The sequence below is a fragment of the Carex rostrata genome, chromosome 11, assembly GCF_964058835.1.
Source record: "Carex rostrata chromosome 11, lpCarRost1.2, whole genome shotgun sequence".
NCBI classification, from domain to species: domain Eukaryota; kingdom Viridiplantae; phylum Streptophyta; class Magnoliopsida; order Poales; family Cyperaceae; genus Carex; species Carex rostrata.
Window position 1 is genome coordinate 6,288,502 of NC_135928.1, and position 14,250 is coordinate 6,302,751.

Genomic DNA, 14,250 nt, shown 5'->3' on the forward strand with positions numbered 1-14,250 from the left:
AAATTAGGAAACATGTCAGTGTCAGGTCTATTCGTCGATTCCTTCTCTTCAACTATTTTCATGGAATATTTCTTCGAGACATTTTTTCAGCATATCTTTGGCTCTTTGCATGCAATGGAAGATAGTTGGAGAATTCTGGAACGGGGGATCGATTACAATCTTTCTCTTTATTTTAGTACTAAATTTCAAGTGTCCTTGTATACAAAATTTTATAATAACTATATTCGTTGTCATTGGTTATATAATTGCAAAAAATATGTTAAAAAAATTAAAGAGGGTCGACAGAGAGTTAGTAAAAAAAAAAGTAACGATTTTCTTCATTTGGAAAAAAAAATAGATTTCGTATTATGCATTATTTTTTTTCTGTGCTGGAAAAAGATAATTTTTTTTAAGATCAATGGTTACAGTATTTTTAAGAGAAACAAATTTAAAAAAAAATAATATGATGAAAAGATAAATTACTTTCCTCTATTACTTTTTGTTTTCCAGAAAAATCAAATAGCATTTAAAAAAAAATACTCTAATTGTATGTCTTAAATTTTCAACGTGTAAAACAGATCTATCGTTCGACATTTAATCGCTACTGCGCGGAGTTCCCTTTCGTTGCCATATGCATATTCAATTGAAATGAACGGTTCGATGACGGCATCCCTTAAGGTAACAGACTGAGAGAGTCAGGGCACCTGAATACTGGGGCCCATTTCACACCTTTTGTACTCTCTTTCCAACGCTCCAAGATCTGTGTGCGTTTCAAACTGAACGCCACAAGTAGCGACCCTCTAACCCTCTTACCGAGTCCTCTCTTCCTTTTTAATCGACATATCGTTCCTTCTTTCATCTCTCTTAGGATTGCTCTTTCGCATCTCGTGTTCCCCCTTCAATGGAGGCGATATGGAAGCAAGCCTCCAAGCTAAGGGATCAAGTCGCCCGCCAGCAACAGGTCGCTTCAATTTTTCCTTTTTTTTTTTTTCCTATTTTCCGGTTGATCAATTGTCTCTGATTTTTATTGCTTGACCTGAAGAGAATTTGGTATTTCAGGTACAGGAATAGAACCAGGTTAGTCTGATCTTTGGAAAAATTAAACATTTGGGTTTAAATGTTATCCTCTGTAGCTTCGATTTTTGGTGGTCCGAACAGATTTACTACCATTGATTATAAATCCTGATTTCAAATTAGGCTATAGTCTTTGTGGAATTATACAGTTCATCACAACTTCCAACTGTTCATGCTTTATTTGCCAAGGATCCACTTCAAAATTATGGGGATGAGACTAGTTAATACTCCCTTGTTATAGTAAACTTACAAATTCTGTGCTTTATTCCTGGATATACCTTAAGGCGGCGAGGATCAGTTACTAATTAGATTTTGGGCATATGAGGAAAGGTAAAGAATTCCCTACTTCTGTACTGACACCAGGCTGGGTTTTGAATAACAAAACAATTTTCTTAAGCTGTAGATCATCTCCTAAACTGTTACAAACTTAAAATGTAATGCGACAAGACAATATTTCTTTGGGTAACAGGCTGTAATGAAGCAATTTTACGGAAGTGACAATGTTTTCACTGATGAAGCAGAAGTGAAACAACACCAAAAGTTGGAGAAGCTCTACATCTCCACTCGTGCTGCCAAAGTCAGTTTCTGTTCTTTTGTTGCTGATTCATTTTTTATTTATAAAAGTGAAATACAACTTCTAATTTCTTTCCCATTTGTAATTGTCATTGCACAGCATTTCCAAAGAGACATCGTCCGTGGTGTGGAGGGCTATATAGTTACTGGATCCAAACAAGTTGAAATAGGTATAAATACCCCTATATTTCAATTTCATTTTCTTTAGTTAGGAATATTGGCATGTGTACTATGGTTTTCATATATTATATGTAGGAAACAAGTTGTCAGAAGATAGTCAGAAATATGGCACAGAGAACACATGCACCAGTGGAAGTACCTTAGCCAAAGCAGCTTTAGCTCACGGTAGGGCCCGTTCTCTGATGGAGAAAGAACGCAACAACCTCTTAAAGGCTCTTGGCACGCAAGTATGATTTTTATAGATTGTAAAGTTTGTTACACTACTTGATAAACATCACCAAGTTTCATACGTGATTGCCATAAATGGACAGGTGGCTGAGCCACTTAGGGCAATGGTCATGGGAGCACCTTTGGAGGATGCACGGCATCTGGCACAGAGGTATGATAGAATGCGCCAAGAAGCTGAAGCTCAGGTTATCTCTCATTCAGTTTCCTAACTTTTCTCAACATTTGTTTCAGTTCTTACTTTTTTATTTTTCCAATACTGTAATGGGATTCAATTTTCAGTAAGAAAATTTATGGTCCGAACTTATTTAGTATTACCTCAAATGTTAAGGCTAGTCTAAATTAGAGGACTTGCTGTTAGTTAGAACAAACCTCTATTAATATCTGGAGAACATACTTATTTACTCATTTCAATTTATGTTTGCCAAATTACTGATGGCAACACGCTAGTAGAGACAGTTTTATTTTATATGTCTTTTATTGAGAAGGAGCTGATATAAGTTCAAAATAGTACTGATATTTTGTAAAATCATACCTTTAAATTTCATGTATCATGCTTGTGGTTGATAAAACCTTGATAAAATGAACAATGGTTTTTACCATGGAACCTTATTTTAGATAAGAAATAACTTACAATCATGAAGACCGAGTAAAACTATCACGCAACCTCTTGTTTGAACTTTTTGTATCTATATAACTCTACCAACAGGCAATTGAAGTATCAAAACGTCAGAATAAAGTGAGGGAGTCACCTGGCAACGGTGAACTGATAACAAAGTTAGAAGCAGCTGAGCACAAATTGCAAGAATTGAAGTCGAACATGTCTATTTTAGGCAAGGAGGCAGTTGCTGCAATGAATGCTGTTGAAGGCCAGCAGCAGAGACTCACTCTTCAGCGCCTAATTGCAATGGTCCTTGCTCTTACTCTAGCCCATTATTGATATTTTTTACTAGTAATATGGTTGTTTACAAATGAACCCAAGGTTTTTAGATATTTGGAAATTGCACCAAATTATCAGATCAGTGTGATGGAAATTGCACCCAATTATCAGATCAGTGTGATGGTGTATAGAGTATAGACACTTCCACTTATGTGTTTAATTTTCTGCCACTAGCTAGCATTAATGAGATGATAATTTCAGTTGCTATGAGGTCCAAATTAAATCAAATCCAAGCCAAGCAGATGTAGTTGAGGAAGTGTGTAGATTATAAATGATCTGGTGAGAAGAAATTTAGATAAACTAAACAATTTGGTTGTGTTCTCCTGTCCAGCTATGTGCAAGTGTTCATGGTTTTCGAGGCCAAGGTTTTGATAAGCCAATTTAAGTACTCAGTTTACCTATGGGAAGCCATGGATCTGGTCCAAATCCATGCAACGTAATAAAAAAAACAGGTTTTATGGAAATCAGTGGGACTAGAGTATTCAGTGGTTTTTGTTGGCTTTGAATAAGAAGAGGATTAATGTATTTAGTACTGGATAATATCGAGACATGCAATGTAATAATAAAATATCTCAATTAGCTCATCGAATGGTCATAATAAGAATCCTAAAATGTTCAACTTCATTTATGCATACACATTAGGCCAATCTATGTTGAGGATCGTTGGTCTTGAGATGCATTTTCTTGAATGTAAAGACAAAGTAATACAGTAAACATTGTATCTACATCTTTTGACTTTCGATATTAGATCAGCTCCAAGCTATGAAACTAAGCATTGTATTTTCTAAGCATTTTTTTTACCGTGGAACTGAATTAGCTGCAAATTTGTTGTATTCAATATAACTTTATTGCAATGTGATTAATGCAAGTTTACAGGGCTGCTAGACAGCCTCTTTTTCCAAAAAAAAAAGTACTTTATTGCAATATCATGGAAACTGTCCAAAGGTTTTAAATTTTCTATAGCAAACTATCTTACTAAAACAAATGGCAAGTTACAGATTGTTGTTATTCCAAAGGTAATAGAGACATCTAACTCATGGGGATTGAATTGTATATGGTTTGTATTTGTAACTCCTCAAATCTTATGTTATGATTTTAAATATGTGACTAGAATAGTAATAGAGTTGCGCTATGGTGTTTGGCGAAGTAAAAATGTGCCACTAATTCGGCTGTTCAAATTTTGAAAATTGAGATTATGAGCCAAAGTACCGGCATGGTTTACATCACCAAGCAAAGCAAAAGCAAAGCAAAGAAAAGCAACACAATTCACTATAATAAATTTGTTTTCTATTAACTGGTTTATTAATTGATAGGTCTAGAGTATATGGTGTTCATATTGTAAACAAAAAAAAAGTTTAAAAAGCAAGAAAATGCAAGTATTATGGCGCCATGTGAATTTACATCATGCATCTATATATATGGTTTATCATGGTTATTCATGATCTTTTTTATACATGGCCTTTGGAGTAGGGGCGGATTTAGGATTTTTGCCAGGGAGGGGCAAGAAAATAACGAATCGGATTTTATTAGTTAATCGGGTTCAAACCCATTAGCTAATTGGATATTAGATTAAAAAACAATGCTCTAATTTCTAATTTCCAATACTTGACTTCTAATTTTCAACACTCGGACTTCTAATCCTAATTACCAATTAGAATTAAAGAAATTTATCATAATTTTAACCCTAAATTTAACATTAAATTAAATACCAAAAATCTAGAGGGGGACAAATAAAATTCCAAAGGGGGGCAAAGTTGAACCAAACCTATAAATTTGTATAAAACTTCAAAATCCAGAGAGTGGTAGTTGCCCCCCTCTAGAATACACTGAGTCCGCCCCTGCTTTGGAGATTGAAATTTTATTTAAGGGTTCTGCCTTGCTTGAGTTTTACCTTTGTCCTAGAGTGTTTACATGCTAGCACAAAGTTGGCTACTGATGGCTTTGTAATTTCTTACTTTCCCATGGCCCTTTTAGTAATGCTGTACATAGATGCAACTTAGGAAATTAGAATGGTGCAAAGATAAACAGAAAATATGTGTGAGAGAGAGGGGTTTAGGTACCGGGGGTTTTGCTGAGTTTATCATTATTTAAAAAATTCAATCACTGCGAACTCTTGAACCATACAGAAATTATGCCATAAAAGTTGACAAATATGTAATAGAATACCATTTAGGATAACCTTATAGGTCTGATTAAAAACTTATTGTAATCATAAACTAAGAGTCATGACTGATCTAACAAATATTAATTTATTCTTATAGAATTTTTAAGCTGCATCATATAGGGTACATCTATCTTGAATTGAATTCAATGTTTTAAAAGAAGGAATGTTGTTAAGTGTTATTGCTATTGGAAAAACCTGCTCAGTTTCTCAGAGTCCACCAAACTAACTTGAATTTGCACATCCTGTCCTTAATTAGATATTACTGAAAGCTTCTTGGTACGATTTCCACCAATTTAAAATCTTTTTGAAACCTTTTCTTCTTCTTCTACCTCTATCAAAGAACATGTCTCAATCTGCATTTCTTCTACTTTTTTGCAGTTTTGTTACAAATTGAGACAAGCTTTCTGACTTATGAGCTATTTAAGCAATTAAATAACCTTTTTAACAAAATGTCTACCCTCTGAATATGTATCCAAAGTTAATGTGAATAATTCTAAGTTTCCTTGTAATATTTGGTAGTAAAGTATTCTCACTTCTAAAATTTTGAATTTTAATGAAATTCCTGGAAAGGAACTTTAAGAAAAAAATGGCTACACATTGCCTGGCTGGGTAAGAGTCCCGTCATTAGCTACATTTGTCCCTATGTGGGGATTAATATGACGATAATTCAAGACAGCTGAAAGATAAGTTATTTTGTTTGAGATGAAGGGTCAAATGCTTGTTATGGGACAGTATTTGACCCGTAAACATGGTGGGTTGCCCGTGGTATTGATGAGACTCTTTATTTGGGAGGGATGACAGTAGGGGATGATAGATTTATAGCGGAGGTACTGTGCAAGGAGTAAAGATGGTTTCTACCATTTACAGTCTATACTTCATTGTGCTTTGCTTGTCTCGTTGCAGAGATAACCTACTAGCACAACTCATTACTCAAGTTACTGTGGTGTCTGCATGATTGCACAAAATATACAAGTTCAATGGTTGAATGGAAACACAGACAAAATCTACTCAATAAATGGACTTAAATTCCTGTCACTTTGTTTGTATGAAAATTTATCTATATGTCATTTTCCTTGTCCATATATGGTTTTTACAAGACCCAACCCAGTTTGATGATTGTAACACAAAGAAGAAAGCAAAACAAATGTTGCTATTAACTAACTATTTTATTTTGCTTTATTTTGTTTTTAGGTCGAATCTGAGCGAGCCTACCATCAGAGAGTTCTGCAAATCCTTGATCAACTAGAAGGAGAGGTGTGTTACATTCTCTATTTTACCAATGTTTTGCTTTATTTTATTTTCTTATATACTCATTTTTATATGGCATGTGATGCAGATGGTATCAGAGCGTCAAAGGATAGAAGCTTCTCCAAATTTGGCAAATGAAAATGTAATGCAGCCGCCTTCATATGAAGAAGTTAATGGCATGTTTGCGTCTCCCAGAGTTGATGAATTAAATGAATCTATCGAGTACTTCTTGGCAGAGGTAGTTAATCTTCATATCTTACATTAGATATCTTCGCTGTGATATTGAAATTTATATTGATAATTATATGTAGGCAATCCAGGCGTATAGAGCTGAGAGTGAGGTTGAGCTTGCCTTGTCAGCTGGTGATATAGTTGTTGTTCGTAAGGTATTTGACTTCTTTGCCCTTATTTTTCTTAGATATGGGATTGTTTATATAATTATGAAAATTTTGTTACCATTAGAGTTGTTTAACATTTAAAATAACATGATGAGCGCATAAACTGGTTTGCTAGCTGAGCTGGAGGGTGGATCACATACAAGAATACAACATTACACTTAATTATATCAGTCATTTGCTACATACAAGATTTATTGTTTTGTTGTTGGAAATTTGAAATATCATATGATTTGCTGGTTAGATCTGCTGAGAACTTTTGCTGGTATATTTCAAATTTGACTTGCATGTATCAAACTTGATATTTTTTTTATGTTGTGGTGTAGTTGTCAAATAATGGCTGGGCTGAAGGGGAATGCAAAGGAAAAGCGGGTTGGTTCCCTTATGCATATACTGAAAAACGGGACCGTGTGCTCGCAAGCAAAGTTGCTCACATTTTCTGATATTCATATATGTTCTCTTTTTTTTTTTGGAAATTGGGCCTTTTGAGCGGCTTATGTTGAGTCTTAAAATCTATACGAGTAGGGAATGTAGCAATGTTGTACTATTTAGATCTTTCAGCTTTTCCCTTTATTGGACCTCTTTTCTGGTAAATAGTGTTGTTGCTCTTGTGTGCTGTGTAATATTTAACAACATAGTACGTTTGATGCTTAATGCACTCGAGATGCTTCTTTTACTGAAAGGGGCTTTGAAAGAGTGCTTGCCATATTAGGTTCCAGCAAAAAGCATGTTAGTATCATATTAGGTTCCAGCAAAAAGCCTGTTAGTATCAGATTTTAATTACTTTTGGAATGCATCAACTACCCTGGAAATGTTGGCATTTTATCTTACTTCCTGTTGCTAATTCTCGGTATTTATCTGGATAATCCTGCATTAATTAATACAGTCAAATAAACGTAAGCGAATCTCAATTGTCTTTTATGTAAACCTTAATATTATGCAATTGTAAAATAGCTGTATATTACGACTACCAGCACAAAAAATACTTCTGTTTGGGTACCTTGTTGATATGGTACAATTTTTATCTGTCTTTATTTTATTTTATTTCGACCCTATGTACGTATTTCCAATAGGGAAATAACTTGGAATATTTCAATTTTTTTATAAACCATAAGTGAGAGAAACAACGAGTTTTATTTTTTACAAAAACTATCAAGTAATGAATAGGTTAGGTAACTTCCAATTATGTCCAAGAGGCATCCAATAACCTATTAGGTCCTAATCCGAATTCGCCACAAAAAAAAAATCCATACCCAACATGTACATCTGCTTTGATTCTTTCACTAGCCCTCCCATTTAATTGTTTTTTTTTTCTTCACTAAAACTCGATAATTCCATTAACTTGGGACACCTGCGTTATTTCTTTCAATTATGAATTTGAATATAAAATCAAATTATAATTCCCTAGAATTAAATTTTATATATATATATATATATATATGAGATAGGCTAATGTGCTTCCATAAGCACTTGGCCCGAAGTGCTGCCACCCCATTTTCGATTTTTCAAAATCCAAAAAGTTGATCCGAACCGTTCATCTTGTTCTCCATATTAATATCTGCTTGGAGACCAAATTTTACATTTTTTGGAATTTTTTTTCTATTTATTAAGCCACTTTGAAAATCGCTGATCCAACGGTGAACCCCTGATTTTACTGTTTGGCAAGCCACCGTTGGATCAGCGATTTTCAAAGTGGCTTAATAAATAGTAAAAAAATTCCAAAAAATGTAAAATTTGGTCTCCAAGCAGATATTAATATGGAGAACAAGATGAACGGTTCGGATCGACTGTTTGGATTTTGAAAAATTGAAAATGGGGTGGCAGCACTTCGGGCCAAGTGCTTATGGAAGCACATTAGCCTATCTCTCTCTCTCTCTCTCTCTCTATATATATATATATATATATTTAACAAAAGATACTGTCAGGGAAAACTAAAAAAAAGACCCTGTACCGAGTAGCATATTCAGTATTTGGCTATTCTACTGAAGGCTATACGGGTCGTAGCGAAAAAAATTATGACATGGGAGGTACCAAATAGGCTATTCGGTATTTCTTGGATTTAAATAGGACGTACCGATAGGTGATAGCTATTCGGTACTTGTGATTTTTTAATTATGATTTATAAAAAAAGTTCGAATTTCTGTGTGGTCATTAGCTGCGTGGAACAAAAGAAAAAAAGAAAAGAAAAAGGAATGATATATGTTGAATGACATTATTGATCTCTCGGACCCCATGCAAGGGACAACAATAAGAGGTGCACTGTGAAAAGACTCAGATTTTTTTTTTCTTGCCTATCCAGATTTTCCAAATATTTTGGCATCATGTATCCGTTTTGAATTTTGATAATTAAATACCTACGTTTTGAACGTATACTTTCATCAGTAAAACTGGTTTCATGATTTCATATTGCTAAATATGTTAAATGTTTCCTATCTGCTAGATCTATTATTCTACTAATAAAAACTAATGTTGCTTATTAGATAGGTAATGTGAAGAAGAAAGCTAAGAAAACAGCAGCAGGATAAATGTCACTTATTGAAGATGCTATACTACTAGATTGTATTCTCCCTGGCTTGGAAGTGTTGTTGTACCAGCCTCTACCAAATGCTGATAACAGTGATGAATGAAATAACAAGACTAATATGACTTTTTTGTCCTTAGCATTATCCTCAGTCCTTTATTCAGTGGTTTAGTACTAACAATTTTAGTTTACTTTTGAAGTTTAGCCTATATCTAAAAGCTGAATGATTTGTTGTGTACTTGGTTGTTTTGTTAATGCTTTATATATTTTTGTGAGACAATACAATCAGGAAGTTGGTCCCCCTATTGCAAACTGATACTTGTAATTAACTGTTTTATAAATGAAATGGCCTTTCAGTTTTTTTTTTTTTTTTTAAATGTTAAATGTGTCCTAGTTTCGTCTCCGGAGAATACCGATTCGTTTTAAGTATTATACGAAGGTAGATCGAACGCATGCAATGAACTCATGCATTCAAATTAAATCGTGAACGCTTGATCGTTCAATTTGAACCCATGCGTTCAAATTGGTTCGGACAATCGGACAGCAGCTCGTATTTATATATTATCTTTTCAGTTGTTTTGAATATACGAGTCCGTTCAAAAATATTGTACACATGATTTCAGCAACAAAGCATAATTTTATCATATTTGTATAAAATGAAATAGTTACTTTTTTTTATTGAAAACTCGTAGGCAATTGTATTGATAAAAAAAGTTACAAAATAGCTATTATATAAGATTAAACAACGAGTGTTTGTGAAAACATACAACTAAACAAAACTAAAAACGCACAGACGTATGTGTATTTGTGGACACAAATTTGATCATCCTTTTGATTGAGGTGATAGAAGCCTAGTGATGGTTTTTTCTGTACGCATATCACAGCCAAGAAGGCACTAATTCCAAACTAGATCGGGAACTAAATTGACCGGATCAGGACAATCGCCTATTAGCTGAGAAGATACTGAATCAAACCAGACTGAGAACTAAATCAACTAATCAAAAACAGTCACCTGTAAATAGAAAGAGAACAAGAAAGGCAGAGAAAAAAACAAAAAGCATTACAAAACAACACTAACATTCAAACTAAAAACAGAAGGTATATCTACTGTATACAAACGGAAGACCACTCGTCATTTCATCACCGAAAAGAAAAAAACACCTGCAACTGATCCGTTACTTCGATCCAATACCTATAAAGAGAAAAATAGTCATGTTAAATCTTTTTAAAACCGGGACTGCCAATAAGAGAATTCCCTTAAATTAAGGGAAAAAGGTGTGGCACTTTTTGATGGATCGTCAGGCCCACTTCTGTCTGCTTATCAAAGGCATCACATGGGATTCATACTTTTCAACTGAAAGGGGGCACAAAACTCCACAAATTTCACTGTCTTTAGTATTTTTTTTTTCGTAGGTATAACTACAAAGAGCCTACCTATAATTCAGATTTTTTTTAGAAATTAAAAAAAAAATTTCTAAAAAAGAGAGTGATTGTTTTTTATCTTTGAAAAATATATCCACTGTATGCAGGTTCTAGTATATTTTTAGACATTAAATTTCACCTTAACTATATATTTGTTTGAAAACTACTGGGTCACATCATTAGTACGGTTCCATCAGCCTATCCTCGAAGAAATCGCACTATTGATATAAATCAATCTATTTTCTGAAAAAAAAAATGAATAATCTCTTTCTCAAAGATTTAATTATTAAATTAAAAAAAAATCTAATTTACGTCCTCAATTTTCTTGTACATCGGAATCCCAATATTAGTAAGCAATGGGCTTTGCAATGGCTTGGGCTTGAGCTCCAACATCCTACTATTTTAGTGTGAGAGATTTGAAACAATTGGTTTTCCCCGAAGAAAACAAACAATAGTGAATAATAATTGCTATTGTCAAAGCTATTCTATATAATTATTTATGTATTTTTAATATAATCTAAAGTACAAAATTATCATACATACTAATAATATTACATCAGTTTGCATTAAAAAATTAAGGTAGCCTAATTAGTTTATGTTCCTAACAATTTTTATTTATGTATTTTTATATAAAATATTGCCTTGGCATCCTAATAATATTACATCAGTTTGCATTAAAAAATTAAGGTAGCCTAATTAGTTTATGTTCCTAACAATTTTTATTTATGTATTTTTATATAAAATGTGCCTTGGCATCCTAATAATATTACATCAGTTTGCATTAAAAAATTAAGGCAGTCTAATTAGTTTATGGTCCTAAGAATTGTGGTTAATACTGACTGAGTAGAAGTATTAAAGTTTTTAACCCGCTAAGTTTAATTTTATGAGAAGGTTTCAGATGTTATTTTTAAAAATTGAATCATGTGATCTCTCTCCGTAGAAAGACAAGACTCGTATCGCTACACTAGACTTGCAGTACATAGTTTTAGATTTTTTTAATTATATATATTGAAATTTAATTGAATTTGTTTTTATTTTTAAGTTTTTATACAACTTATTCTTCTTATGAAAGATCAATATGTGCTTATAATCTAATAGTTCAAATTTGACATTGCAATTTTGAAAATTTGAGTTCAAATTTTAACTACCACATATTATACATTTTTACCTCAACTCCTCTCAATTTAAAATTTCTTGTTCTGTCCCTGCTTATATGCGTCAGATACAAATTTATTGATCAGGTCAGATAATTAATTGGTTAGTCTTTCTATTGATAAATTTTGTTAAACTAAATATATATATGCATGCTAACAATTCTCACCATCGATTACGTCTAATTTAAACGCATACGATCAATCTAATCATTACGTAATGTCAAACATCTAGAAAACTATACAAAGTCTTGCGAATTTCAAACACTTAAAAATATATTTAATGCGCAAAAGTGGGGTGTTCCGAGAATCGAACTCGGTACCTCTCGCACCCGAAGCGAGAATCATACCACTAGACCAAACACCCTCTTTAGTTTGCCATATTATATTTTGTTTAAGATCATAATATATATTTCCCGATGTAAAGTCAAAAACTAGAGGAGAATCATTCTTGGTTGTTATGGGTTTTTGCTTTATCTGCCGTGCGTCTAAGGGTGACAACGAGCTGCTCAGTCCGAGTTTTCCTAACTCGGCTTGTTAATTTTGAACTGAGCTACAACCGAGCGAACTGGATCTAGGGCATCTGAATTAAAACCTAAGCTTGAACTCGTGGCAAGTCAGTTCGAGCTATCTCAGGGTCTGGTTGGATCTTATTTTAAGAAGAAAATAAATTATACAAACTTTTTGGATCGAGCTAAATCGAGCTAGACCGAACTAGACAGTATAAAATGCACACAAATTCACAAATTGATGCCTAACCAAGCTAGCGAGCAAGCTAGGTCCCAGCTTGAACTCGTTAATTCTAGACTGAGCTAGTGACGAACTAACTCGTTAACAGCTTTGTCCAATAATGAACGAGCTGTTAGCAAGCGAGTTAGATGTGAGTCATAATCAAGCCACGAGCCACGAGCTTTTTTGCCAACCCTACGTGTGTCTCATCATAGGAAATAAATCTGCTGTGATTCTTTAGAATCTCAGGGATCCTGCAATTTCACATCCGCCCTTTTATTTATTTTGAGATTCGTGCAAAGAAAATAATTTCTTTTAAGATTCGTAGATTCCGCAAAATAGATGATGAGATTTGAAATTGCAAGGTCCCTGCGATCTCAAAAAATCGCAGCAGATTTATTTCCCTAATCATACTATGGGTTTCAAATTATTCCCACCCTTCAGTTAAATTTACGGGATATTTTCTACGATCCCAAATAAACGTGATTACATGGACCTTTTGTTTAAATAATCCTTCTTCTTTAACCTTTAAAATTGTGCAGCTATCTCTTATTTGGTCAATATATCTATTCAGGAGGAGAATCAGAATTTGAATATAGGAGCTAAATAATATCATTAATTTTTTGTAATAGAAAAATACATAACATAATATAACACAAGATAAAAAGATTCTTCACTATTTGATTTCACAAAATGATAGAATAAATAACTAATACTGATAAAGTGTTGTGTCTATCAAAATCAAACTAAAAACATAAAATTCATATACTTTTTATTTAATTTTCGCCCCCTAATTTTCTAAATGATCAAGTGCAGCAATAATCTCATCTGAAAAAAAAAATTATTGGGTACGAATAATCTATTGAGAATCAATTATCTGAAATAGAATACAGAGAGATTAAGAGATTAAATTATATATTCTGACAATTCACTGAGTTGTTGTACTGCTCCTGAGAATCGGAGAAGTGAAATTTGATGGAAATGGAGATGCTGAGTAGTTAAGAGTTGTGGAAAACGAAGACGCTTCAATTTTATTGGATGGGTGCTATAATTTATAATTTATAATTTATAATTGTTAGACATGTAGAACAAAAGTCTTGCAAATGTGATATTTTGATTAATTCTGGGTAAGCCTATCATAATTTAATGTTACTACTCCAAAGACTATGTCAAGTTTCAGAAACTTTTCACATCGTCTCAATAAATAGGCTATAAAAATCTTATCTCAATAAATAGGCTATGAAAATCTTATCTAATCAAATAGTTTTCAGTTTGACAAAATGGATTAAGCGTATCTCGGTTGGTTTCTTATTATCTTTAAAGCGTTTCGGTTCAAAGTTCAAACCATCTGATCCACAACGGAAGGACTAGATTAATTTACGGTGCTAATAACTTGTACGAAGCTTTCAATGTGTGATTTGATATGTTTCTAGACAAAAATTCGGTTTGGTATAATTTGATCGAAATTTTTAATTATACCATTTAAAAAAATGATAAACAGCCACGAATTCTATAGAATTAAATAGTTACTATGGATAGTCTCAAGTTGTGTCCACCAAAAATTTGAATCTAACTTCAAGTTTTGTTTGAATATAAGTGAACACAACTTAAGGTTGCATCCATTAATCTATATCAAATTCGGCAGCTTT

At 33.2% G+C, this 14,250-nt stretch overlaps 1 protein-coding gene and 1 non-coding gene across 3 annotated transcripts; one reads left to right on the plus strand and one right to left on the minus strand.

Moving 5' to 3' along the window:
* Positions 1-677: 677 nt before the first annotated feature.
* On the plus strand, positions 678-7,460 carry LOC144561650 (SH3 domain-containing protein 2-like). Of its 2 annotated transcripts, XM_078310672.1 has the most exons (11): positions 799-940; positions 1,039-1,056; positions 1,523-1,630; positions 1,727-1,796; positions 1,882-2,033; positions 2,118-2,219; positions 2,741-2,941; positions 6,327-6,389; positions 6,472-6,621; positions 6,695-6,769; positions 7,105-7,460. In XM_078310672.1, exons 3-11 carry the CDS (start codon positions 1,529-1,531, stop codon positions 7,219-7,221), a joined length of 1,032 nt encoding a protein of 343 aa, XP_078166798.1. In that variant the 5' UTR covers positions 799-940; positions 1,039-1,056; positions 1,523-1,528; the 3' UTR covers positions 7,222-7,460. The 2 variants fall into 2 exon arrangements, with proteins under 2 accessions (XP_078166797.1, XP_078166798.1); XM_078310671.1 differs by lacking the exon at positions 1,039-1,056 and having other exon boundaries at positions 678-940.
* A 4,707-nt stretch (positions 7,461-12,167) lies between these two features.
* TRNAP-CGG (transfer RNA proline (anticodon CGG)) lies at positions 12,168-12,239 on the minus strand. Its single transcript has one exon. It is a non-coding gene; the product is annotated as a tRNA-Pro (tRNA).
* Positions 12,240-14,250: the final 2,011 nt, after the last annotated feature.

Bases quoted from the DNA above. Each gene is read 5' to 3' on its own strand.
- LOC144561650 (XM_078310671.1), top strand. From the start codon at position 881: ATGGAGGCGATATGGAAGCAAGCCTCCAAGCTAAGGGATCAAGTCGCC. The intron at 941-1,522 runs GTCGCTTCAATT...TTTGGGTAACAG, and splicing joins AAGTCGCCCGCCAGCAACAG to GCTGTAATGAAGCAATTTTA. The intron at 1,797-1,881 runs GTATAAATACCC...TATTATATGTAG, and splicing joins ATCCAAACAAGTTGAAATAG to GAAACAAGTTGTCAGAAGAT.